Source organism: Sparus aurata, chromosome 23 (genome assembly GCF_900880675.1).
Source record: "Sparus aurata chromosome 23, fSpaAur1.1, whole genome shotgun sequence".
In the NCBI taxonomy this organism is placed as follows: domain Eukaryota; kingdom Metazoa; phylum Chordata; class Actinopteri; order Spariformes; family Sparidae; genus Sparus; species Sparus aurata.
Genome location: NC_044209.1, coordinates 2,917,472 through 2,944,107, shown reverse-complemented (window position 1 = coordinate 2,944,107; position 26,636 = coordinate 2,917,472). Strand labels below are relative to the sequence as shown.

The 26,636-nt window shown below is 40.4% G+C and overlaps 1 protein-coding gene across 1 annotated transcript; it reads left to right on the top strand.

Moving 5' to 3' along the window:
- Positions 1 to 15,266: 15,266 nt before the first annotated feature.
- On the top strand, positions 15,267 to 19,988 carry LOC115574956 (uncharacterized). The gene is made up of 5 exons (XM_030406653.1): positions 15,267 to 15,456; positions 15,727 to 16,724; positions 16,937 to 17,006; positions 19,378 to 19,536; positions 19,867 to 19,988. The coding sequence occupies exons 1-5, from the start codon at positions 15,267 to 15,269 to the stop codon at positions 19,986 to 19,988; spliced, it is 1,539 nt and encodes a 512-aa protein (XP_030262513.1).
- Positions 19,989 to 26,636: the final 6,648 nt, after the last annotated feature.

Genomic DNA, 26,636 nt, shown 5'->3' with positions numbered 1-26,636 from the left:
ATATTTTATCAATGTATAAAACCTTTAATTTAATATGTTGATGACTGCCATTCTTTATTGTATTGCTATTTAAAATGTCATATAACTCTACCTGTAATACCATTATATATAAATGTTAATCCTATCAGCAACCCTTTCTTTGTGAATGCTCTTTGGAACTTTAAATACACTATTGTTACACCATGTGGAACCTTTTGTGCTGCCCCCAAACCCTTGTCATGGTCTGCAGAAACTTCTCTGGGTGGTCTGATACTTGATGGAGCCTACCTGGTTGAATATTTTTCCAGTTATTTGAGCGTGTGTTTTCGATGGGGAAAGGAGATCAGAGAGGCCTGGCCTGCTGTCTTATGAGCATCGTGACAGTTTTATAGTGACAGGGTGTGGAGGTCAGACAGGAAGGAGGTACATGAGACAGAACATAACCCAAAGAAAACACAAAAAACACCATTAGAGGAGAGAATAAAAGGGAAAAGGTTGACAGGGTTGGTCTGCTTGGAGCTTCAATAGAGATGCTATCTGTTCCAGACTGAGCCTCTGAGCTCACATTTATATCGAGAGGAGCTGAGAAAAGACAAACGAGGAGGGAAAGAAGAAAAGAGAAACAAGACAAGGAAAATGTAAGAAGACAAATATTTTAAAACATTGGAGGGAGTGTATATTTTAATGAGAAACAAAATGTCTTCATCTTTTGTTCAAAGAGAAAGATGAAAACATTTTTTCACAAGAAAAAGCGCAAATTTGAACAAAATTTGAAAAATAATGACAGAAAAGAAAAAGAAGAAAGAAGAAAAGACTGGAAATTGAATTGCAGACAAGCTGTTAAATAACCAGAGCCAGAAAGAGAGATGGATGAAGGACAAAGAAGGATGAGACTGCGACGAAGATGAAGAGGACTGGACAGACTGAAAAACAAGGGAAGGGGGAGGGAGAAAGAGAAGAATGAGTGATTGAGGCACCAGTGAGTGGTGGATGAAGTGGAGAGATAACAGAGACAGAGGCAGTGGAATTACACTCCATTTAGTATCAGAGGAGCAAGGAAATAAGGAGGAGAGGCGAGGCAGAAGTAAACAGAAAGAAAGAGAGTGAAACAGACAAACAGGATTCCACCTAGTGTTCATTCTCTCAGTGTGGTCATATAGAGATCTGTTTTTCCCTGCTGACGACCTTTCAGGTGATTGCACCTTTAGCTTTGATCACGGCTGGCATTCACTGTGGCATTGTTTTGATAAGTGTAGCACACTTGGACACACAGAGGAACTTTCAGGTGTGCATGAGTTAAATATAAATCCATATACTGGTCTCTCTAGCTGGAAATACAGAAAGACAGGCACATCAGCTCAATGTGGCTACACAGCATGCAGGCTAATAACGTGGACTGAGCAACATGTGCTATAGATGTTCACATTTCCTCTAACGTAAACAGAAAATATGCGCTTTTAATACGATGCACAAAACATACACACTGATAATGTTCTGTATACTCACACAGCCAATATTTTAGCGCTAGGTGGTAACTCTACTGCTTTCCTCATTAGCGAGTACTCAGTGAAGTACTGTTTAAACACATTAAACTCGCAAAACTCTTGTATTTGCACTACCGACAGTCCGTTACTCTTGCACACTTATTGTAAATTTGTGTAGCTAAGTTTATGCATTTTTCCATCACTTATGCTCACCCGGAAATACTGAAAGACAGGCACATCAGCACAACGTGGCTACATGGCATACAGGCTAATAACGTCGAATGAGCAACATACACGCCAACCTGAGTCACATACAAAGGACCCCTGCTGCCCAAAGTGCCTGAGTGCATTACTTATTATAACTACAAATTTACCGACTAAAATATTTTTGTGCAATTGCAAATGACAATATGTCAGTGTATTAATGGACAAAATAAAAACAAAATAATAAATAAATCAGGATGGGGGTGTACACTGTCCATAAATATGCCCAGCATTACTGTGGGTCCCACATAAGCTTACGAATGTCAACTTTATTTATTGACTTGTCTTGATGACGGCAGAATTGGGCTGCTGCATAACATCAGTGGGGTTAAGGTCTGTGGTGGCCTATCCATGTGTGAAAATGATGTCTCACGCTCCCCCTGAGCCACTCTTTAACAATTTAGGCCTGATGAATAGTGGCACTGTCATCTTGTAACAAAAAAAATCCACTGATGGAAAAACCTGGTCATTCAGTATACGCAGGTAGTTGGATGACTTCATTTTTTGGGCACATAACGTTGCTGAAACTAGACCTGACCAACTGAATCAGCCCCAGATCATAACACTGAAGCCTTTTGAAGCTTTTTTTTTTAGATAAGCCTCACTGATATGTGTTTTTCTTAAGGCTACACAGCTGTTGAGTCCCAATCCCTTGAGTCCTCTTCACATTGTGCGTGTGGATATGCTCTTAGTTTCACCATTATAGATAGCCTTCAGTTCTGTTAATTTTTTCAGATTTGATTTCACCTAACGTTTAAATGATCTCTGATCACATTCTTTCAATATGTTTTTCCAACCACATTTCCTCTTGGAAGATGCTGGCTCACCACTATCCTTCCAGTTTTTAATAATGCGTTGGACAGTACTTTACCCAATTTTAGTAGTTTCAGCAATCTCCGTAGTTGTTTTCTTTGCTTGATGCAGGCCAATAATTTGACCCTTCTGAAACAGAGTAACATCTTTTCTAGGACCACAGAATGTGACCCCTGACATGGTTGTTTAACAAATGAGAACTTGTTGCTAGCTGAAACAGATTAATCACTGAAGTACTTATCCAATGGAAGGCTCCTACCGATTTGCTGAGTTGTGTGTGTATTTACTGTGTTAATGCAAATTATTCTTAAAAACCTTTACAAACATACAGTATATACACTGTATTCTCTATGAAAATATTGGTATAAATATTGGCATCGCTCAAATATCTGTCTTCTGTAGAGGTATCACAAGCTTCTTGACCTGGTGCATTAGTATGCAGTATCTTGCAATTTAGTGATGTTTCTGCCATTAATGTAAGCTAACTTAACTGGTTCTCGGAAGAGTAAAAGATTTTGAATAAATTCCTGAAAATCACACTGAGAATATAATGTGTAACAAAACAGTTAACAGTTAACACAAATCAGGTAGGGTCACTCTCAGTTAACTTTACAGAATTAATGTCACTTTAAGTTAATATTTCTTTCCGGTGTCATGCGTTGCTTTTACAAGCTATCATTTTTAAGTTTGCGCTTCAAGCTAAAATCTAAAACCAGTGAACAAAAGATTATAATTATTTGTTATTATTAAACATTATAAATGTTGTGCTGTGAATGTCTGTACATGAAGGAAATTTGGTACAGCAAAAAGAAACATACAACCAGTGAAACCAGTGCAAGGCCTAGGTTTTTTTTTTACCACACACACAATGAAGTGACACAGACAGAACAATGTTACACACACAAACGCACACACACACAGTCCTGGGAACTACAACTCACATGTATAAGCTCACATGGGTGTGAGAGTGTGTGGAAGTGTTTTTCCATTAACATGTCTGTCTCTGCCTTTCTGTGTCTCTCTCTTGCCAAGCAGTCACTACTAATCACCTTAAGCTTCACTTTATGTTACTGAATTTGTTTAGATTTTACATTCTGGGAAGGAATCAGCTTCTTAAAGGAGAACTTCGGTCGATTTAAACATGCAGCTTCATTGCTCAAGCTACCCTTGACTTGCCAGTACCGGCGATGCGAACACATTTGGTCCAACCATTACAGAGCTCCGTGAACGCAGATTTAGCATTGACAGCTAACAGCATGGGGTCAGAACTTTACACTGTGGTTTAAGCGTCTTAACATACTCCACATCTCACACCAAAAGTTATGCAACATCAGCAGACACTTTACAACACAGCACTGTAGCGTGTATGACTCAAAATGAATAAAAAAGTATTTAAAACAGTGTGTTTGTGCAAGGAGCGACATACTGGTTTGTTGACATCCGCGTCCTCCGGTAGCTAGACCAAACTAGTCAACACAAACACACTGTTTTAACTACTTTTTTATTTTTTTTATTCATTTTGAGTCATCACACTGGACAGATTATAAGACAGCAAAATAAAGTGTAAAATGACAGAAAAGATGATGGATGACAGAAAAATGACCTGGACATCTAAGGTCTAAGTGTGTGTCAGGTTCTTCCGCTTTGATGGGACTGAAAGGACACTCATCATCCACCACTTCTGTTATCTTTTCTATATTATGAAGCTGAGCAATCACAACTACAACATTACATGATTGTTTGCCTGTCTGGACATCGGATTTGGCTCCTGATGGCTAAAAATCCTTACACTACTCTTAATTTTTTGGTAATTAATTGACAGAGACCCTGGAATGTGCATTTACTGCCAGTCTAATTAGAGGGGTTGTTTTCACTAAAAGGGAGGTGGGCCATGACACAAGGAAAAAGCACCTAGATGAGCTGCTCTCATCTATTGTAATGTACACAAGGAGAAGGCACCACAGGAAGAGAGTTAAGAGTTCTTCACATTTTAATTAGGCTAGAAGACACTGGAAGCTTGTGTTTGTAATTTGATAATACTGGTACTCATAATCACTCACTGAAGAGACAGAGATCACAGATATGTGTACTTTGAAGTAAACATTTTGTCTTAAGGCAGCCTCAAGATCTGTGCAAACCTGAACCACCTGGATGACCTCGAGATGACCTGAATATAACCTCACACGACTTGAAAGCCTTCTGGTATTGAGAGAGGTGCCAATCTTTCTCATTATCAACTACAGTCGTGTTGTAACTCCCTCCAGGAAATACATAACACCATGGTTCTTCTGTTACTGATGGATTTATTTGTCTTAAAAGAGTAAGCACACATCCTTATGACACAGAAGCCCTTTTCACACAGAGACCCAGCATTATCTCCACTGCCGCGGTTCGCCAATTCTCCACCTTTGTTCACACAGGACCAAGCAGATCGAAAAGAGGAGTTGCGGTACAGTTCATGACGATGAGATCTGTGTGTTTTTTCAATGTGTTTCCCCGGTAATCTAATCATGTACCTGCTGACTGTTTATAATCATATGGATGCTGTTATAATGTGTAGTGATTGAGATCCTGATGCACCAAACATCCTGGAAAGTGACAAAGTTAAGTTTTTAGCTATATATTACAGAATTACATAAACACCATAAACAGGACGCTGTCTGATTGTCAGTTGTTGGGATAGAGGCTGTTGTCTGTTGGATATGGCAGAAATGGAACAAAGTGTCGATAGGACAGACAAAGAATGACAGACAGGATGACAGACACTTCTTCACGTATCACTGCTGTATTTTTCCTCATATAAGTTGCTAAAGACACTACCAATTACTATGGTAAGGTAATCATCTTAATATTCTTAAACTTTAAGCAGAGAGTCAACTTTTCCTGCTTCACATGCCTTCTTGGAGGAGATGAATAAATGTCTCTGTAAAAACAACATAGATTCCTACTTGCTAACTGTAACTACTAAATGTGTCACTGCACAACACATTACTGGTGATTATGCCCTGCATACTCTTAATGCAAAGCATTCAATATTCACAAATTTTGCGTTCAATGGAATTCAGTAGAATGGAACCACAGTGCTTTGACATTTGTGAAGTAAAGGCTAGCTGGAGAGTCTGAAATTAAGGAAGCTTTGATAACTTAGGTATGTCAGATTTTATCAGGTTTATAAATGGTAATGAGACAGGAGTAAATATGAGTTGGGGACATGGATTCTGATTGCGCAATTTTCAAAGCCTCCATAGTGAAGGTGGATGTGGTCCAAGGTCCTCGTCTGCATCAGCAACTTGAGACCCTGCTGGTGGGCACTATTGATGGATGAGGCCATCAAGCTGAAGTAGTGGACTGGTACATGGATACCAGACAGGCTGCACTGTCAGTGTCACTGTTTGCCAAACCAAAAACTATGAGGGAAGAATACGAGGAGGCTATAGAAGTACTTTTAGTCATGTGGCGACACGAGGGTTATTATGTTCTACACCAAATACCAACAACGCAACCTTGGGTTAGGGCCCAAGGACCCGTACTAAAGGTCAATTATTACCTTCAAAGCGAAAAGGATACTCAGTTTCGTTTACTCAGGGAGGGAAGGAGACGAAGTCTGAGGCTTACTGGCTGGAGGAGGGGTTTGGTAGGGGAAGTGACATCCAAAAGAAAAAGGAGAACACCCCACGCACACAGCAAAAAGTGACGTGTAAACAAAGAAAATCTTATAAAGGGATCACACAGCACACAGGGGACCACCACCACCCAGGAGAACCTCCACCACCACCATCGACCTTCAGCATTAAGGGGAGAGGAGAAACACGATTAAAAGTCAAAATTAATGAACAAACAATATTTCATAATGCGTGCCAACAAATGTAAATGATCAATTAATAAACTGAAAGTGTTAAATTGGATTAATAAATCAACCAGACAAAAGAAACAAAAGAGTCTCTGGCCAGAGATATCAACTCAACGATTAACTAGTTTTAACACAGTTTTAACTCAAATTGATCAAATTACCAACAGATATTCAACATTAAGCAGAAAATGCATAAATAAACAATGAAACCAAACCTTGGCAGATTGCACTTAAAACACTCACACGCACAAAAGCACACATAGAACTAGCAGTCTTAACGAGTGGCTGAGAGTTCTGGCAAACTCGTCGCATCCAGTACGAGTGACAGCCACACACATACACACAAAGCAGCACCACACGTAGCAGCAGGAAACAGGCTGACCACAGGCGGCCTACCGGACCAGAACCAGGCCGTCGGAGCAGTGGCAACAAAGCAGCAGCAGCATAACAGCGGCGAAGCAGCAGAACAGCGGCAGACAGCGGCAAAGCAGCGGTAGCAATGTAGCAGCGGCCAAGTAGCCGTGATTGATCAGCTGTGCTCGCACTTAGTGTTAGCGTTAGCTTTAGCATTAGCGTTCCAGTTCGAGTTATAAGTCCGGGTGCATTGGCATCCCTTTCAAAAGAGGGAGAGGGGTGAAGAAATCAAACGTAGCAGGGAAGACAGCCATCATGCAGCACACAACCAGCAGACAATGCTCTGGTTGCAGCAGTAAACAGCCCCGACTGATCGGCTCGGCCGCGTTGGAGACGCCGGATCTGTGCTCGGATGCTAGCGGCACATACAACGACCCGGAAGTGGGCGGGCCGAAGAGACATGAAGCGAAAGGTCAGGAGGAGGGACACGGCCTACCTTTATCCCCTTGGTAAGAGCAGTGATTGGCTATACATGGGGGAAACCAGGGCTTAGCTCATGCTGTCTTGATCAGTGGAGGAGAATGGCTGGTTTTTACTGGGGATGTTGTCAAGTGGTGGATGGCACATTTTTACGATCTCCTGAATCCAACCAACTATGGAGGAGGCAGAATTTTTAAAAGAATTGGTTGAAAACCTCACTCACATTCCTGAAAAAGGTGTAAGGTAGTTGACAAGCTCCTTAATGGCAATGAACCATTTTGGGATGAGGTCTGTCTGAGATGGTTAAGGTGGTGGATTTTGTGAAATACTTACAACTGTGTCCCCCATGGAGTCTTGCTGGTATTGCTATGGCGCCGTACTAGGTGGCAGCCTGTAATAGCAGCTCCCGTGGGTTTTTAAGTTTTTTCGTAGTTTTTGTTGTATTTGTGTTGTGTTTGTGTTCTGGTTTTCGCTGAACTTTTTGCGGCTCCTCTCTGGAGACTGGGAGAGGACGAACACGGAGGGTCAGGAGTGCATCATTGAGCGCATTGTTTACACACGCGACCAGCTGATTGCGCTGTGTGAACCTGCACTGCTACCCGGAGCCAGGCCTGAGGTCCTTAAGGAGCTGCGGAGGAGATGCCGTGGCTGCAGAGCCGGAGTGAAACGGAGGGTGAAGAAGAGGAGACACAGACCGGCTGTACCGGCGATCGCCGTGGGAAACGCGAGGTCTCTGGGGAACAAGACGGACGAGCTCGCCACGCTGATAAAGGCTCAGAGGGAATATCGTGAGTGCAGTGTGTTGTGTTTCACGGAGACATGGCTTCACTCAAACATCCCGGACCACAGTGTGGCGATTCCCAGCTTCAGCACTGTTTGGGCGGACAGGGACGTGACAAGCAGCGGAAAGAAAAAAGGAGGAGGGATTGCACTGTATGTGAGTGAGAGGTGGTGTAATCCCAGACATGTTCATGTGAAGAAATGTATCTGTACCCCGGACATTGAACTGTTGACTGTGGGGATGAGGCCTTATTATTTGCCCCGGGAATTCACGTCCGCCATCATTATCCGTGTGTACGTTCCTCCTTCAGCTGATGCAGCGCTGGCCTGTGACGTCATCCACTCCGCTGTTGCCCAGATACAGACGCAGCATCCTGACGCATTTATTGTCATCACTGGGGATTTTAATCACGTCTCACTGGACAAAACCCTCCCAACATTTCACCAGTATGTTGACTGCCCCACCAGAGACTGTAACACACTGGATCTGTTGTATGCAAATGCTAAGGATGCATACAGTCCCACAGCCCTCCCCCCTCTTGGAAGATCTGACCACAACCTGGTCCTGCTGACCCCTAAGTATATCCCCCTTGTTCAGCAGCAGCCTGTCCACACTAGGAGCGTGAGGAGGTGGACTCAGGAGGCTGCTGACGCACTACAGGACTGCTTTGAGTCGACAGACTGGGATGCACTTGTTGAGCCACATGGAGAGGATCTCGACAGCATGACCAACTGCATCACAGAATACATCAGGTTCTGTGAACACACCACCATGCCAACCCGGACTGTATGCTGCTTCCCTAATAATAAGCCGTGGATCCAATGACCTGAAAGCCCTTCTTAACAAGAAGAAGAGAGCGTTCAGGTCTGGAGACAGGGAAGAACTGAGGAGAGTGCAGCATGAACTTAGGGATATGCTGAGGGCCTGTAAAGATGCCTACAGGAGGAAGCTGGAGGCCAAACTCCAGCAGAACAATGTGAGGGATGTGTGGACTGGTATGAAGCAGATCACTGGGTGTAAGGTGAGCGGCAGACAGTCATCGGGTAGCCTGGAGAGGGCAAACGAGCTGAACAGATTCTTCAATAGGTTCAGCTCACAGCCTTCTGTCGTCTCCATGACACCTCGAGACACCCTCACACCCTCACTGTCCCAAATGCTTCCTCCCCTCCTCCCTCACTCCTCTGATGTGAGCTCTCCTGTGCAGCACCTTTCAGTACAACACCGGGTCGTGTCACCTGCAGAAGTTTTCTGACGACTCGGCTGTTGTTGGGTGTATAAGTAAGGGACTGGAGGAGGAGTACAGGGCACTGGTAGACAACTTTCTGGAGTGGACTGGACAGAATCACCTGCGGCTGAACATCAGCAAGACCAGAGAGATGGTGATAGATTTCAGGAAGAAGAGGAAGACGGCTTTCCAACCTCTGTGCATTCTGGGAAAGGATGTGGAGGCGGTGGAGGATTACAAGTACCTGGGTGTTACCATCAACCACAGACTGGACTGGAGATCTAACACTGACGCTGTTTACAAGAAGGGGATGAGCAGACTTTACTTCCTGAGGAAGCTGAGATCCTTCAACGTGTGCAGCAAGATGTTGGAGATCTTTTATCAGTCTGTGGTGGCCAGTGTACTTTTCTTTGCTGTGGTTTGTTGGGGAAGCAGCATCGGAGCCAGCGACACCAACATACTCAACAAACTGATCAGGAAGGCTGGCTCTGTGATTGGCTGTAAACAGGACACTCTGGAGCCTGTGGTGGAGAGGAGGACACTGAAAAAACTGTTATCCATTATGGATAATCCTCTCCACCCTCTCCAACTCACACTGGTCAGACAGCGGAGCACCTTCTCTGGAAGACTGCTTCAGCTTCGCTGCAACAGATACAGGAAATCTTTCCTGCCACAATCCATCACTTTATACAACAACTCTCTCACCTCTGCCTGACGGAGAACTCTGGTCTCTCTACTGTTTTGTTGTATATATTATTATTGTTATAGTATATTTTGCATATTTTGTTTTGTTGTATATATTATCATTGTTTATTGTTTATAGCACACTGTGCACTGTATATATACACTATGTATATATTGGATTCTATTTATGTTATGTATGAAATGTTTTATTTGCGGGCCCACTACTGCTGTAACAAAATAATTTCCCAGTCTGGGATCATTAAAGTAATCTATCTATCTATCTATCTATCTATCTATCTATCTATCTATCTATCTATCTATCTATCTATCTATCTATCTATCTATCGTTGCTGTGGTTTGTTGGGGAAGCAGCATTGGAGCCAGCGACACCAACAGACTCAACAAACTGATCAGGAAGGCTGGCTCTGTGATTGGCTGCAAACAGGACACTCTGGAGGCTGTGGTGGAGAGGAGGACACTGAATGTTATGTAAAAAGTGTTTTATTTGCTGACCCACTACTGCTGTAACAAAATAATTTCCCAGTCTGGGATCATTAAAGTAATTCTATCTATCTATCTATCTATCTATCTATCTATCTATCTATCTATCTATCTATCTATCTATCTATCTATACTGTAGGGGTATGAGCCATGTCAGTCTGAATAAAGCGAGTGACAGCGTGTGCAGGAAATGAAACAAATTTTCTGGGGTTAGTGTTAGGGTTAGGGTTTACATATTCCCTTCTAACAAATTCTGTTTTTCATGTTCTTGGAAAAGCTCTCAAAACACAGCCAAGAGGAGGTAGCTGTCCGGTTTTGGGAATCTCAGAACTGTTCCTCTTTCAGCATGCATTCGGGCAGTTTGCAGTTGAATGTTAAGTAGTGAGTCAGCACCTCCGTGCCTAAAGCCATGGTTCCCTGCCAGACAACAATGTATTGCTTACTTGTCATTTGGCGTGAGTTGCTGAGTGTGAGTCTGACAGATGGATTGATGTGGATGTTGTACTGGCCCAGGCAAAGCTTTTGATTTACCAGTTGATCTAAGTTCCAAGAGTAGTAACCAAAAGAAAGAGGCTGTGGATACAAGTGGTTTATGTCCATCCAGAGGTAGCTCTGAGTAGAACCACTGATCGTTTGTTTTAAAAAGAGTTGAGGGAGTTCAAGCATGTCCAACTGGTAGGAACTCTGGGGGTAGACAAAAAACATGCTGGAGCTGGAAAACGTTGCTGGGGAGAAGGATGGCTGGACCTTGCTTAACCTGCTTCTGCTGCAGTTCCATCCTGGATAAACCGTGGATAATCTTTTTCAATTTACAGCCTTTTCAATCATTTATAGATATATGTACCTTAACAACTCTCAAGCACTTGTGAAAGACTGTGAAAGCTGAGGATAGACTGGATGTAACAGGAAATATAGTGTTGCAGTTCAAACACCTAGATGGCTGATTTAACTGAAATAACTGACACATGATCTCCAACCTCAACTGAGCTGATAATAATATACTGCCACATTGTTAATGATTACACTGTATTGTACAATATTATGTGTATACAAGTCTACTGTATTTTTTACCTTTTTATTATATTGTTAAATACTTTTGTACTATTATGATTGTTTATTGTAATATTACTGTCCTTTGGCTGCTGTGACACAGAAATTATCCTGTTTGCAGGACAAATAGAGGAATTCTGATTCTGATTCTGATGCTAAACTGGCTACAGGTCACTAAAAATGGAAAGATATTTAGAAGCACTGTTTTCAGTGTTCATGTATGGCCGGACAGAAAAGAATGAAGCAGACGTTTATCAGTATTTGTAGCATATATATTCATATTTAGTAAAAAATACAAAGAGATGGAGAGAGCAGAGAGAGGAGAGGAGAGAGCCAAAAATGCGTGCTTACAATGTTTCGTTGAATTTATCTAAGAGACTTTTTTTCTTTTCAAATCCCTGTGTACAAAAATCCCTGTGTATTTATTTATACATTTATCCATCGGACTCCCTACCAAGCATCGATACACTCTCCCATTCGAAAATACACCCCCTCCCCATCACACGAGTTGCTATGGCAACATTTATGTTGTTTTGGCGAAGCAGCACAGGAAGAAAACTGAACTTCTTAGGCTCATGTGATATGCCAAAAAAAAAAATAAAAATAAACCAAAAAGCTTCAACAATTAATTTATCCAATCGTGTATGGTATTTTGTATGGTATTTATCGTTTTAAAGTTTTATTGTGATTTGTGTTTACATTATAAAAATGGTAAATGGCTACATATGAACAGCACTTTTTATGCAACTACAATTTACAAGATTTTTACACACTGATGCACATACACACTGATGTCAGTGAGCTAAGACATGGGGCACTGGCACCTTTTGAGCAGTTTGAGGTTTAGTGTCTGGCACATGACATGACATGTGAACAGGAGGAGGACCAGGATCTACTCTGCAGCATTGCAAGCCATTTGATACACCCTTAAAGTGTGTGGCTCTGTCTTGTGCATTTAAGTGTGATGCTTTAACCCCTCTTGTAAAGCATTTGAAGTCACTCATAAAAGATGGATTGGAAACCAAACACCCATTCAGAGGTTGTGACCGCAGCTTTACAGTTGCATCTAGTTTTGCATGAACATGAACTTGGCCTGTCACATTCGCTTAGCATTCTGAATGAGAAGTTGAAGGTACTTGGAATTCCTGAAGCCACTATCAGCAACATTATTGATGAGCTGAATGCAGGGGATCTACTCAAGCTCTATAATAGGGGAGTTCTGAGCACAGACATAAAGAGGAAGGGGGTATTTAAAAAGAGTTTCAACTGCGTTGAGCCTGTACCTCAGTTCTTGGGAACTGATGAAAATGGCAAAGAGTGCTTTGCCCAGTATGTACCTGTACAGGAGACATTGACTTCACTGTTCAAAAATGAGTCTGTACAAGACCAGTATGTCACAACCCGTTTGCAACCCTCTATCAGGATGTTAGGGATGGAGAGGGAGTTCAAAGTAATCTGTTGTTGAAAACTGAGCCTTCATCGATTGGTTTGATACTATACCAAGATGCGTTTGAGGTTATGAACCCACTTGGTTCAGGGAAAAAAACACACAAAGTGTTAGCTGTTTACTCAACCCTGACTGACATTTTGCCATACAACAGATCCAGTATAAGTCAATTGCAACTTGTCCTCCTCTGTAGGGAGCAGGACTTTAAATACTTTGGGGCGAACAAAGTTTTTGAACCACTGATGACGGACCTCAAAGTCCTGGAGGAGAGAGGTATCATGATAAGTGATGGCAGTGTTGTTAGAGCTACTTTAGTTGCCATTTCAGGAGACAGCTTGGGATCCCATTCTATTGGGGGCTTTTTGGAAAATTTCAGTCGTGCTGATCATTTCTGTCGCTACTGTGAGATAGATAGAGATACATTTGTGAATGAACCACATTTGTCTGGTACCACTAGAACAGCACAACTATACCAAAGTCATTTGGATGATCTAAAAACTAGTGACACCAACTCTGTATGCGGCATTAAGTCTGACTCTCCTTTTAACCAGCTTGCACATTTCCATGTTTGCCAGCCTGGCCTTCCACCATGCCTTGGCCATGACTTGTTTGAGGGTATTGTCTCTTGTGACCTGGCTTTGTTTATTGGTCATTTAGTAAAGGAGAAGCATTTTACTTACCTGCAATTAAATCGGTGTAAGAACCAATTCAAATACCAAGGAAATGATGGCATCGACAAACCGGCAGATCTCTCTCCTGGCAGTGAAAGATTAAGTGGGCATGCAGCTCAAAACTGGTGCTTGCTTAGATTGGTACCTCTCTTGGTAGGTGACCGGATAAAGCATCCTTATGACAATGAGGTATGGTAGCTCATTTTGCAGCTAAGAGAAATAGTGGAACTTGTCTGCGCACCAGCCATTACAGCAGGTCAAGTAGCATATCTAAAAGTCATCATTGAAGAGTACATATACGACAGGAAAAAGCTCTTCCCTGACCATCCCCTGAAGCCAAAGCATCATTATTTGTGCCATTATCCAGAGCTGATCATACACTTTGGCCCACTAATCCGCCTGTGGACGCTAAGATTTGAAAGCAAACATACGTTTTTCAAACAGTGTGCCAGAAAATTACACAACTTCAAAAGTCTTTGCAAAACTCTGGCAGAGAGACACCAACTGCTGCAAGCCTACTGGAGTGCAGGAAACCTGTTCCCTCCACCTATACAAGTAGAAAAGGGTACAGAGTTTTATGTGAATGATTACAATGACAGGATTAGAGCATCTGTAGCCAGTTATGAGTTTGAGTCACAATCTGCAGTGGCTTGCAACAATGTCACAGTGAAGGGCACTGTGTACAGAAAAGGGATGTTTGTTTTGCTTGGGAACAATGATGAAGAACTTTATGTTGGGAAAATTAACCTGGTCATTGTTCTCCATGATTCTGTGCACTTTGTGACGGAGAAACATACTTTTATAAAGCTGAGAGACATGGGCATCTACTGTGAATTAGGAGCAGCCAGAGAGGATTATGTTTGCATCAAGCATGAGGATTTGCTTGACTACCATCCTCTTCCAGCTTACAAAGTGCATGACCTGTCACTGATTGCCCTTCACCATTCTTTTTCAGAGGCAGTTTAAACAGCCAGGTGACAAAAGAAACAGGACAGTGACTAGTAGTAAAAAAAAAATAATGCACAACTTAGTTATTTGAGATGGGAATAATCCAAATTTTCGGATTCCAGCTTCTCAAGGAGATAGTTCACCCTCAAGGAAAATTCAGTCGTCATCTACTCACTCTCATGCTGATGACGGCCGGTGTAGTTTTTTAATCCTCAAAATGCTGGTGGAGCTGCAGGGGAAACATTCTGCAGCATTTATGCAAAGATCATTTTAAACTTCCTCCATACTGCTCGTCCACTGCAATCCAAGTGTCCCAAAGCCGCGACATGCACAGCTGACTTGAAACTACGTCATTTAGTAAATTTTTTTAGCCTAAATATTCACTGTAGCCTGTTAGCCTCCAGGCACCCTCATGTTCGCACACGCCCTCCATCTGAACCTTATTAAATATTAATCTTTTCTGGTTTCTGTAGTCCGTGACAGTAAAGTGAATATCTTTGGGTTGTGGACTAACAAGACATTTGAGGATGTCTTGTTGGGAAACAGTGATTAACATTTTTCACCATTTTATTGACTTTTATAGATTTTATAGTGACACTGTCACAGTTCTTGGCACTCTTCAGTCCTCGCTGTTGTGACAATAAAGCTCAAAAACATGTAGCTTTAAACATAGAAAACAGACAATTCGTGCACAATGGTAACTGATTCATGTTTGACATGTTTATCTTTCAGATAATGAATCATCAAGACATAAAGGAAGCAGTCTTATTGTTTCTACCAGGCCTTTCTGTCGAAACCCTGACTTCCTTGATGGAAGGGTTTGAAGAGCTTAGTGTGGAGACCAGAGAAGACCTTGCTTTGGTACAAGAAAAGGATCTGGAGCAATACCTCAGACCAATCCAGTGTCAAAAAACTGCTGAATGGCATTAAGAATGAAGGTAAATCCATATTTTGACACTGCCATGGGAACATTGAACAAACACGTGACATCAAGTTCAAATACCAGTTATTTTTGTAGATTTTTTATTTTTATCTGGGATTAGGGGTGGTGATTAACATTTGGTCTTTAACAGCAGAATGGTACAAATTGCACCATTTAATAAGTTTGCTTGCACAAACTAAAGCTTTTTTCAGCAAGAATACTCTATCTACCTTTTGCCCTCCCTATATCTATTAATCTTTTTTGTTCTTTCACTTCTAGGACTTCCAGTGCTTGACATAGACTTTGTTGTTTCCTCTCCTCCCGGCTCAAGTACTCCATATCCATCATCATCAAGCTCCGAAAACACACTTTCTTCGCCGTCACCCACACTGCCTGACCAGCAATGGTTTACAAACTTCCGGGTCAGATGGTACAAGACGCCAGCAGCAGTTCAAAAAGCATTGGCAGATCAAACAAGACCATCACCAGGGGACAGAAGAGAGATGGTGAAGGTAGTGGTGGACCAAATGTTGGAAAATGATCCCAACCCAACCAGAGCAATGTGTCAGTGTATCGCCCGGAGCATTGTTAGGGACTATCCGAAAACTTTTGCCGATGTCGGGAAAAAAGGAGACATTATTGGAGATGGCTGTCACTCTCTTCTTCAGCAGATTAAAACAAGAGTGGAATATAAAAATATAAAAAACACTCTTGCTCGGCAACGCAGAGAGAGAAGGCCCCGCACTGGGGTGGCAGATGGGGCCAGAGAAGTGGCAAGAGGCCCTGTGGACCAGTATGGATGTGTGAGGTGGTGTCCTGCAGAACGTCCTCCTGGAGAGACTGAGGCAACCTTGCTTGAAATGAAAAGTCAACTGTGCAAAATGTACACAGAGGAAGGCATGGGCGGCGAAGAGAGAGCTGACCCTCTCATGGAGAAGACATTCATCATTCAGCGCCAGTACCTGAACAGTGTGCCTGCACCAGCCATTGCAGAAATTAAGGAGGAATGGCCTTTTCTCTTCTCGCAAAGAGGACTTTACTCCCACTTTGGTCTGCTGACAGATGTCTCCATCCTCAATAAGTTGCAAGAGGCCCTGAACAATAAAGGCAGCACAGTCATTTGTTTCTGTCAGGAACACAGCCGTCGTCCTGGGATCCAGGATGTCCTGAACAATTACGAGCCAGAGACTTCAGACAAGGCTGCATGTGTCCTTATGCTCCTGATGGCATACTTCAGAGAGCCCAAGAATGCCATCATGCTTGAGAATGATGTAAGTTGTTTAAAAGATAAAAAAGCAAGTTGTGATTTCATTAGATAGTTTATTCACTTTCACACATGCACACATTTAATCACAGTCATTCGCATGTTGTCACATAACATTTGCTCTAATTGACCTTTAAATCATTGGAACCATCAAAACGTCTCTTATGCACCATGTTGAATATATGGTACCATAGAACTATGTTATTTCTTGTTTTACAGCCGTGTGCCACAGCCGCTGATGTCCAAAGAACAGTGACATTACCGAGCACCCCCTGCCTGATTGTCCAAGGTACTGTTGATATCTGGATTTTATATTGATATTTTGAGCTGTATGGTTATTTTAAAAATGAACCAAAAAGTCACTACATGATCATTTCACATAACTTGTTTATTGGTCTCTGACATGTTTTTTCCCCTCAATATTGTTGCTTGACTCCATCTTTTCTGACTGTGATATTAAGCAGTAGTGCACCAGTAGTTGGTGTATAGTAAATGATTTTAGAGATTTCAGATTGCTTTTTCCAGCATTCCAGGGTAGTGCCTAAGTACTAAAATTTGGTTTGGAACTGTATCACTAAGGATGCCCCGATAGATCAGCCATCAATCAAAATCGGCCAATCTTCAGTACAGTAAATATGAGATTGGTGAATTCTCATTGATTTATAGTTGCCGATTACAAAAACAATTGACACGTGAGCCATTTCGTAGCAGAGCATGCTGCAAACCTTAACACTCACATCAATGGAAAGCCCCTTTTTTTTACAGATCTCTTTTCATTTATAAATGGATTGTATTTGTTAAACTAGTGCAGTGCCCGTAAGAAAAGTATATTCCTATAAAAAAAGTGGGAGGTTAAGCAGCTTTTTCATGGATGGCCAAATGAGGCTGTGTTTGAAGGTGGGACGTCAGGGATATTTAGGTTTGTTGTGAAATCCGATATTCCAGGGTATAATTGGCCGTTTTTGACTATTTTTGATTTTGCCATTATATTTCACCTTAAAAGCTATTTACTTGGAGTCATTATTTTCAGCACAACCTCACATGTGTGACTGTACAGTTCTTTTTTCATTTTGACATACTGTATTAACACAATGGACCTAAAATCACAAAAAAAAACATAAAATCCGAGTAGAAAAAGTTAGATTTTTTAACTGTGAAAACCACAAATATGTTTAACAAACCTTTTTTTTTTTTTTACTTATAACTATAAGGCAAATATAAATTGTTGTTTGCTAAATTTGTGCATACATTCAAAAAATGTACAAAGTTATATGTAACTATTTACATTTAAATGCAGGCAATGCTCAGGTCTGCCTGAGCTCCTTCCAGCTGAATGAAGAGCTGCACTGCCTGCTCCACATTCAGCTTCTCCTCATTATTCTGACTCATTTAACAAAAAACCGACTCCACTACACACTAAACACACTACACCAAACACTACATAACACACTATCTATACACTCCAAACACGCTAAATGTCACAAATCTCTCAACTCTCAATATCGCTGTCTACACACCGACCGTCGTTGCCTGTCAATCATCCGCCTAGGTCCCTCCCACAACTTCCTGTTCCTCAACAACCAAACTTGCTGCTTGGACACTTTCGTGACAAAAGCCCGTTTTTACTGTTTCTTCCTGCACCAGACACAAAGCAAACGTGACGGCAATGTTCGCGAAAAAGCGTGGCGGACATTATTTACCCTAGGTCCGGTTTTGGACATGCCGATGCGTCCGGTCCGACGCCTCAGGAGGTGGGCCGTGTAGCTAGCCGCTAGCAGCTAGCTAGCGGCTAGCTACACACGAACATCCACAGATTCCGATTCCACTTTGTTGTCCGCGCGTCTCCGGATCTCCTCAGACCCGAACAGACTCGGTCCAGACTTGTTTAATCTCATTAATCCGCAACAGTCAGTTTAGATGCACAGGACAGAACAGAACAGACCAAACCGCCGGCAAAATCCCGGTCCAGCTCGCGCCGCTGCAGGTATAAATCTGCTTGTTTCTTCAGGTATGTCGTGGGCTTGAGCTCTGCAGTGATTGGCTCTGGTGCGCACGTGGCCACGGTGTTCAGTGATTGGCTCTGGTGCGCATGTGACTGTGGTTGCTCTGGTGGACAATGCTCAGCGGAATTTGTAAAGCATTTATGAAATAATTAATTCACGGTATCATTGCAGTCCAAACAAATGCTTAGATGCACACCACTGAACCACGCAGCAGCCATGTTGAAAGTCTCGGGTCAGTGTGATCCTTATCCGCAGAGATATTTGACCAACAGACACATACACACACAGACAGACAGAGATTCCTTGTATTTATAGATAGATGTGTGTATCCAGACATGTCCAGTGTCATATTTTCAGCAGGGTGTAAATTTAAGTTCACAGTCTGGACTGTTTGCTAACATCAGCTGAGCTAATTGTTAACTGCTCATGTAAGTTTGCACCGGGCAGCATTTCCAGTTCTTTAAAGGCTGAAGCTATACAAAAACTGTCAGTAAAAAAGATTTGATCAACTGATATGGCTCATTAACGATGGAAATCATTGATAGATGCTAAAAAAAACCCTCAGACTTAAAAATGAATTAAATATAAGCATTCCTCTCTTGTGCAGCATTCCACTTCTTTACAACAGTGCAAGATGGGTATCTCTGTTTATTTCAGGTGACTTGATGAAGCCTAGCACTTGGATGCTGTCCATTGAAGGACAGGTGGTGATGGGACCACATGACGGCTTCATCGATGGGATAGCTGCGGTTTTTGCAAGCTGCTATAACTTCAATCTGCAATATCCTGAAGATGGCTCATGCACTTTGGAGTTTATCTGTACCTTATTTTCAGACTCAGCCAGATTTTGCTGTGCTGCACCGCAAATCCACAGACTCAGATTTGCGTACACAAGCTCAGACCTGACATGAGGTCTGATCGTAGCTTCCGCTCAAGTCCAAATTGATAAATGCCGAAGCTTGCGTGGAAATGGTCATGCGCACGGTTTTCTGCCGTACGTTCATTTGATAAATAAGGGCCAGTGAGAGTGAGTGCTATGGTTGAGCATTCTCTAATTTAGGATTTAGTTAAAGGAGAAGTAGCACCACTGCATGTGCCTTGGATAAACAATGTGATATTAAAACTGAAAGTTGTCTTTGCTTATTGTTTACAGGTGCTTCTTGGGCATTAACCCTGAGATCGGCTCGAAGTCAAAAAAGCGTGGAGGCATCAATCAGCGTGTGAGCACGCTCCAGAGAAAGCTTGTCGACTTCGAGTGGTCAGTTTAAAGATAAAATTGTTGTAGTATTCTAATGTAGTTTGATCATATTGTATATGTTCAGACGAATAATAATACTGTATTGTTTATACAGTATATGTGGTTGTAAATTGATTTGTTGTACATTGTAGGGCTGGGTATCAATGCTCTAGTAAATAATCTAAATTGCTGAATTTAATAATAATTATGAAAAAGTTAAAATGAGTATTGTCTTTGTTTTCTTTGTTCTTGTTTTGACTTTTAATTTAGCATATCCAAAGCATGTTTGTGTGGTAAAATCACAGGTAACAAGTGAAATTTGCAATAATTTACAGTATTATTTAAATTGTAAATTTACAGTAAATTACTGGCTACTGGTTGCATTACTTTTACAATAAACATTTTAAAAATCCAGGCAATTACTGTAATTTACATACAGCAAGATACTGTAATTCCACAGCTACATACTGCTATATCACAGTAATTCCATGGGCATGGCAACTGTGAAGTTACAGTATGCAGCTGTAGTTGCATTGTATTTTACTGTGAAATATTTACAGTACATTATTGTGAAACATGTACAGTACATTACTGTGAAATATTCACAATAAATTACTGTAAAATTACTGTGAAAGTAATGCAACTAGTAGCCAGTAATTTACTGTAAATTTACGGTGAAACATTTTACAGTGTACTCAAATTAAACACCAATAAAACAGAGCTCATGGTTGTGGCCTCCAAGGTGCTGCTCCAGAAGGTTGGAGATCTTCTCCTGGACATGGACGGCTGCACTATCTCCCCATCCACGGAAGTCCGCAACCTGGGTGTCATCCTTGATTCCACACTATCTTTCCAATCACACATAAAATCCATTACAAAATCAGCTTTTTACCATCTCAAAAACATCTCCAGACTCCGGCCCTCGCTCTCTGAACCTGTGGCTGAGACCCTCATCCATGCCTTCATCACCTCCCGCCTGGGCTACTGCAATGGAGTCCTGTCCGGGCTCCCTTCCAAAACCCTGGATAGGCTCCAGTATGCGCAGAACTCTGCTGCCAGTATCCTCACCCGCACCAAACCTGGCAACACATCACTTCACTGGCTCCCAGTTAAATCATGCATCACCTACAAAATTCTCCTCCTGACCTATAAATCTCTCCATTCCCTCGCCCCCCAATATCTGTCTGACCTCCTCCACCCCTAGACCCAGTCCCGGACGCTGCGCTCATCAGGCACACACCAGCTCTCCATCCCTCACACCATACTACAAACCTTTGGTGACAGAGCCTTCTGTGTAACAGCCCCCACTCTCTGGAACACTCTCCCAGCTGAAATCCGCAAACAGACTTCTCTGGAGACTTTCAAAAGAGACTTAAAAACCCATCTTTTTAATAAGGCCTATCAGCTCTAGAACCAACCAAATCAATCAACTTTTCTATTTTTATCTTTTATATATTTTTTGTTTATCCATTTATTCTTTGTTTTTTTTTTGTTCCATTTTGTTAAGTGTCCTTGGGTACCCTGAAAGGCGCTATAAAAATGAAATGTATTATTATTATAGCTGCCATTATGTGTTGATATTTTAATAAAAAAAACAGACCTTGTTTAAAATATTTTCCTCTTCTTTTATCAAGCACACACCATAAACGGTATTTGGATGTGCACAACTACCTTGCCTTTATAAAAAAAAACTAAAACAAAAACAAACAAAAAAATTACCCCGTAGAGTTTATTTTAGGCTGTATTTATGTAGATTCACTGTTTCTCACCAAAATGGCTGGCGTATTGTTGAGGACCTTCTAAAATGTGTCTTGAGTTAATGATGTCTAGTATTGTGGTACATACAGTCTTCCCCAGGGTCCAGCTAGTATTTTTATTTCCAGAGAAAGGTCAAATATTTTGTCTTGACTTCCTGTTTAATAGAATCTCAGTTCTCCTTACTCAAGTACTGCATGTGACTTGGTAAAAAAGTCATAGTGAGCCTTTATCATAAGAAACAAATGACAAATTGATAAGTAAGATCGAAATATGTTTATGAGAAATATTTAATATTTATTAAGTGTGTGGATTTGTGAGATGTTAACAACTTACTGCTTCCTCTTTGTGTTGAAGAAAAAGAGGTAATGACACATGAAGTAACAAAGGAAACTTTGAAGATTCTATTTATATCCCTCTCTTTACTCCTACTAATTCCTCCACTCTAACTCTGTCATCACTTCACCTCTCTCTCTCATGTCTGGCCTATAAATCAGACAGGAGATGGACCGCCTCTTAGCCAATCGGGCCAAACCATGATTGATGTCACCATTAATTAAGCAGGATTTTCTTTTATTTCCAAAAGGCCCATCTCCCTGCACAGGCAGCCTAATGACAATTCCAATTTGTTCATTAATAGATGGTCTTCCTCCTCCTCTCTGATGGGTTGGATATGGAGGGAATGAAAAGAAAAACTACCTGGCTACAAAATGAAAGGTTGAAAAAATTAGCAGAGGTGAGAGTAGGAGTGTTCTACAGAGGAAATGTTTGAGGAATGTTTTAACCTTTATTAAGGCTGAGTGACATTCACACTGACCAGACAGTTTGCAAAATCTCTAATGTTACCAGTAATTTCTCCTAGTTCATGCAATGAAATGTTTTTTCTGCTATTATAGTCCAGAAATATCGTTATATGCAAGCCAAGGAGTAATGTTGGGATTCATGAGCCCGAGAAGCAAACATTTTGTTTGGTTTACTGGGAAACATTTAAATGCATCAGTGAAACAGTATTTTGTCAGTGATTATACCAAATGGTAGAATATTTTAATGGTTAATTTTACATCTTTATCAGACTGTTTTGGTCAAGAGTGTTGCTATATGAGTTTAATTTCCTGTATTATGCATTAATGACGCCATCATTTGAAAATAAAGATTTTCTATCCCCAGTTTTGGTTCTATAAAGTACTTTTGTTTTTAAAGGAAATTGCTGAATAAAAGTCACAAAACACAAACTATACATATTTGTTACATAAAACCACACTGTGTTCATGGTAATTCACAAGTAAACGATAATATTAATATGTACTATGTACTTTGGGCTTCTTGTGATGGTGAAGAACTTCTGAATGTCAATATAATTCTCTACATGAGTCAGGATATTAATAAGATGGAAAATATTTGCCAACCAAACAGAGGAAAGCACAAGCACTCTGTGAACTGACCATGCAAGATTTGGCAGGCTGCCATTTCTTGAAATCTCTCTTCGAGTGAACAAATGTAAAATTTTAAAAATGATGGTTGTAATTGACAGTCGTTTGAAGGTTCTCCGTATTGTACAAAGAAAAGGGTTAGTCTGGACTCCATTACCCCCCATTACCCCATTTCTGTGAATGCCAGCTGCCACAGTTTTGAACAATGGAAAACCAAAAAAGAGAGTCTAGTCAAAAACACATCTTCTGTACACATGTCCATTTTGTATTGTCAGTTTACATATTTTATTCTTGCCTGTATTTCATAATGTGAAATGGCTCCTTTACTTGGAATACTTTTACAAATTCAATTCAGCAATATTTGTATGGCTTTTGCCTTGTTCAGGTAACATGTCAAGATAACAATAATGTGTGAGTAACAGATGTAAATGCCATCTACACCTTCTGAGACACTGAAGGTTTCCCATTCACTTCAGTTATTGTTAGAGTTCCGTTGGAGCCAACTAGTGGCCATCCGAAGATCTGCATGCATGTCTGCACTTTGGTTTACACAAGTCTTTAAATGTATGTGTTTTTAAAAAACTGAAATGGAAGTGCCTGTAAAAATAATCAATTAAATTAAAAATAGTGACTGACTACAAATTGTGCTTTAGATGGATACTTGTCCACTGACTTCTTCAGTTGGCCAAACTGGCTGCTAATACAATAGAAGAAGTAATTCAAACCAACCTCCAGCACACCGAAGTGAAAAAAAGGGATGGTACATACAGTATGTCAGCTGGTCATGTGAGATGACTTATAGCTTATCAAAGCAGATCATTTGTTGGATGTAAAAACATACTGTATTTGATTAAACTTTTAGTGAATGAAACATAACTTCAAGTAGAAAACCCAGAAGAATGGAATTGTATGGAAGCAAAGATTTGAATGTCATTATACTGTGTATAATATGGTTCTAATATTTAATATAAAATAACTAACCTTTTTTATCAGGGTAAGTATCTATTAAAGTATCTTTCTTAATTCATGTAGTCTGAATTCCCCTCTCTGAAATTTTGAATTTTTTTTTTTTAATGTTTAATAATAGAAATTTTTTTTCATATTCAAATATCCAGACCACTCAAACAAAAGAAAACGAAATAGAATAAAAAATGATCTGCTAAAACTAGACTGCTGAAATTCAGTCTCTAAAGTTCATAATAAAACATTTTTAACTGCGTACTTCCTAGTTCCTACCTAGTTCTCATGTATCTTTTGTACTATCTGTGTGTTTTGCCAAGTTTCCACACAGGATTGGCTATGAACAGATAACGTAATCAGATAACAAAAGATGAATACCTATAATCAGCCCAGACATTTAAAAAAATAATCATTATATATACGTTGTCGTTGTCTATTTGATAATTTTTTTGATTACGTTTTAAAAATTCATTAACAATGAAGTTAATAATGAATATGCTTGATATTAATTCATTGCTATCTAAATCAAAATGATTGTAGACAAACAGCTTTTAAATAATTATAATATTATTACTATATTCTATCATAGATATATAAATAATACAATATTAATTCCAGTGATTGTATTATATCATATTTTATTACTATAATTCTAAGAATTCCCACATCACTAATTAACTAACAATAGAGGAATTAGAATGTTTCTTAATAACACATAGTATTTTAATGTTTAAACACTATAAACACATTATGATATTATAAAAGTGCATTTAAAATTCATTGTGAGAACATTAAAAAGAAAATGCAATAGTTATATTATTACTATTATACATGACAATAATAATAATAACAATAATTACAATCATAATTATAATTAAAGTAATGCATATAAAAAAATGTTCAAACATGAGAATTGCTTAGTAAGGAACTTAACTGAATTACAATGAATTAAAGAGAATTTGATGGGACTGAAGATCGGAATGCCGAGCCTCATATTCTCCTCTCAGCTTCCAGTCTGGCCACTTGGAGGCGCTCTGACATTACACATTACTCCTTTCTCTCCTCACCAGTCATAGTCCTGCCATCCCATAACCCCACCCTCCCTCTAATTACATTCTTCCGACTATCTATCTATCTATCTATCTATCTATCTATCTATCTGTCTATCTATCTATCTATCTATCTATCTATCTATCTATCTATCTGTCTATCTGTCTGTCTGTCTGTCTGTCTGTTTGATCAGTACTTTCTGCCAACACCCACAACTACTAGCCTACCCACATGTGTGTGTGTGTGTGTGTGTGTTGTGTGTGCTGTAAATAACTCTTGCACATAGAGCAGTTCAATGCGAGGAAAAGACAGAATGACAGACTACATTCTACAGCCTTGAGGTCACACACACACACAGACACACAAATGTGGGTAGGCTAGTAGTTCCCTCATTTGTGTCAAACACCATTGTTTGACACAAATGAGGGAACTATCGTAGATAATAATTGTAGATTATGTATAATTGCAGATAAGATTAAGATATAGATAAAGAATTGTAAATGCCAGACTGTAGAATGTCTTCAGTGAGGGAAAATGTTAAAAGTTAAAAGGATTAATGTGTAGGATTTAGTTGCATCTAGACGTGGGGAAAAAAATCACCCTTCTAAAAATGAAAGATCCATTCAACACATTGATCTGTCTCCCCCTCCCCTCTTTTCATGCAGAAAAAAAAGAAAACAGGTTAATGAAGTTGACAAAAACTAAATGAAGACAAAAGCCTCTTCAAGTAAGTAAAAGAACAATGAAAAAGGGTGTTCCTTTATGTCCCTGAAATGTTACTTTCAAGGTGACTGTGTCTTATATCAAGTGTGATAAAATATTGTTGACTGTAAATCAGGCAAATACACCATACTTGTACTTTAGTTTCACTGAGAAATGCGTGTTGTACTTGCGACTGCACTGCATTTATTGGAGAACCTCTTACTCCAACCTGCAAATAATACTGATTTTGTTCTGCCTAGTTGGGACAGCATAAACAAATTGTGTACTCAACATCAACATATCAATAGCGAGTGAGTTCATTTGGGACACTAGCAGCAGCAGAGTTGTTGATTTTCACATTACACAACATTTATTTAGATTTGTGTTTCTTTCCACAACACATTTGTCCAGTGTTCACTCTCTTTTAGTTCTGTTTTTGATCTCTTCCAACCCCTAAGGGGAAATATCTCTTAAAGGAGACATGGTACTAGATACTGCTCGAATAGGTTTACATGCTCTAATGCTAAAAAAAAATCAGTTTTCTCATACTGCCCAGTGCTGTAGCATTCAATTCCCCCCTTTGTCTGTTCTAGCTCCTGTCTCTTTAAGCCCCAGCCCCTTCCTGCAATGAGTCTGCTCTGATTGGTCAGCTCATGCCTGCCTGAGCCGGAAGACTCCACCACTATCGGTCTCTTATTTGGGCTCTGTAGGTGTATCTAGCTTCCATTTCGAGGTACTATGACAATGAATATCACCACATGAACCACTACTAAACCAAAAGC

Bases quoted from the DNA above. Each gene is read 5' to 3' on its own strand.
- LOC115574956 (XM_030406653.1), top strand. From the start codon at position 15,267: ATGAATCATCAAGACATAAAGGAAGCAGTCTTATTGTTTCTACCAGGC. The intron at 17,007-19,377 runs GTACTGTTGATA...TGTTTATTTCAG, and splicing joins CCCCTGCCTGATTGTCCAAG to GTGACTTGATGAAGCCTAGC. The intron at 19,537-19,866 runs TCTGTACCTTAT...CTTTGCTTATTG, and splicing joins CTCATGCACTTTGGAGTTTA to TTTACAGGTGCTTCTTGGGC.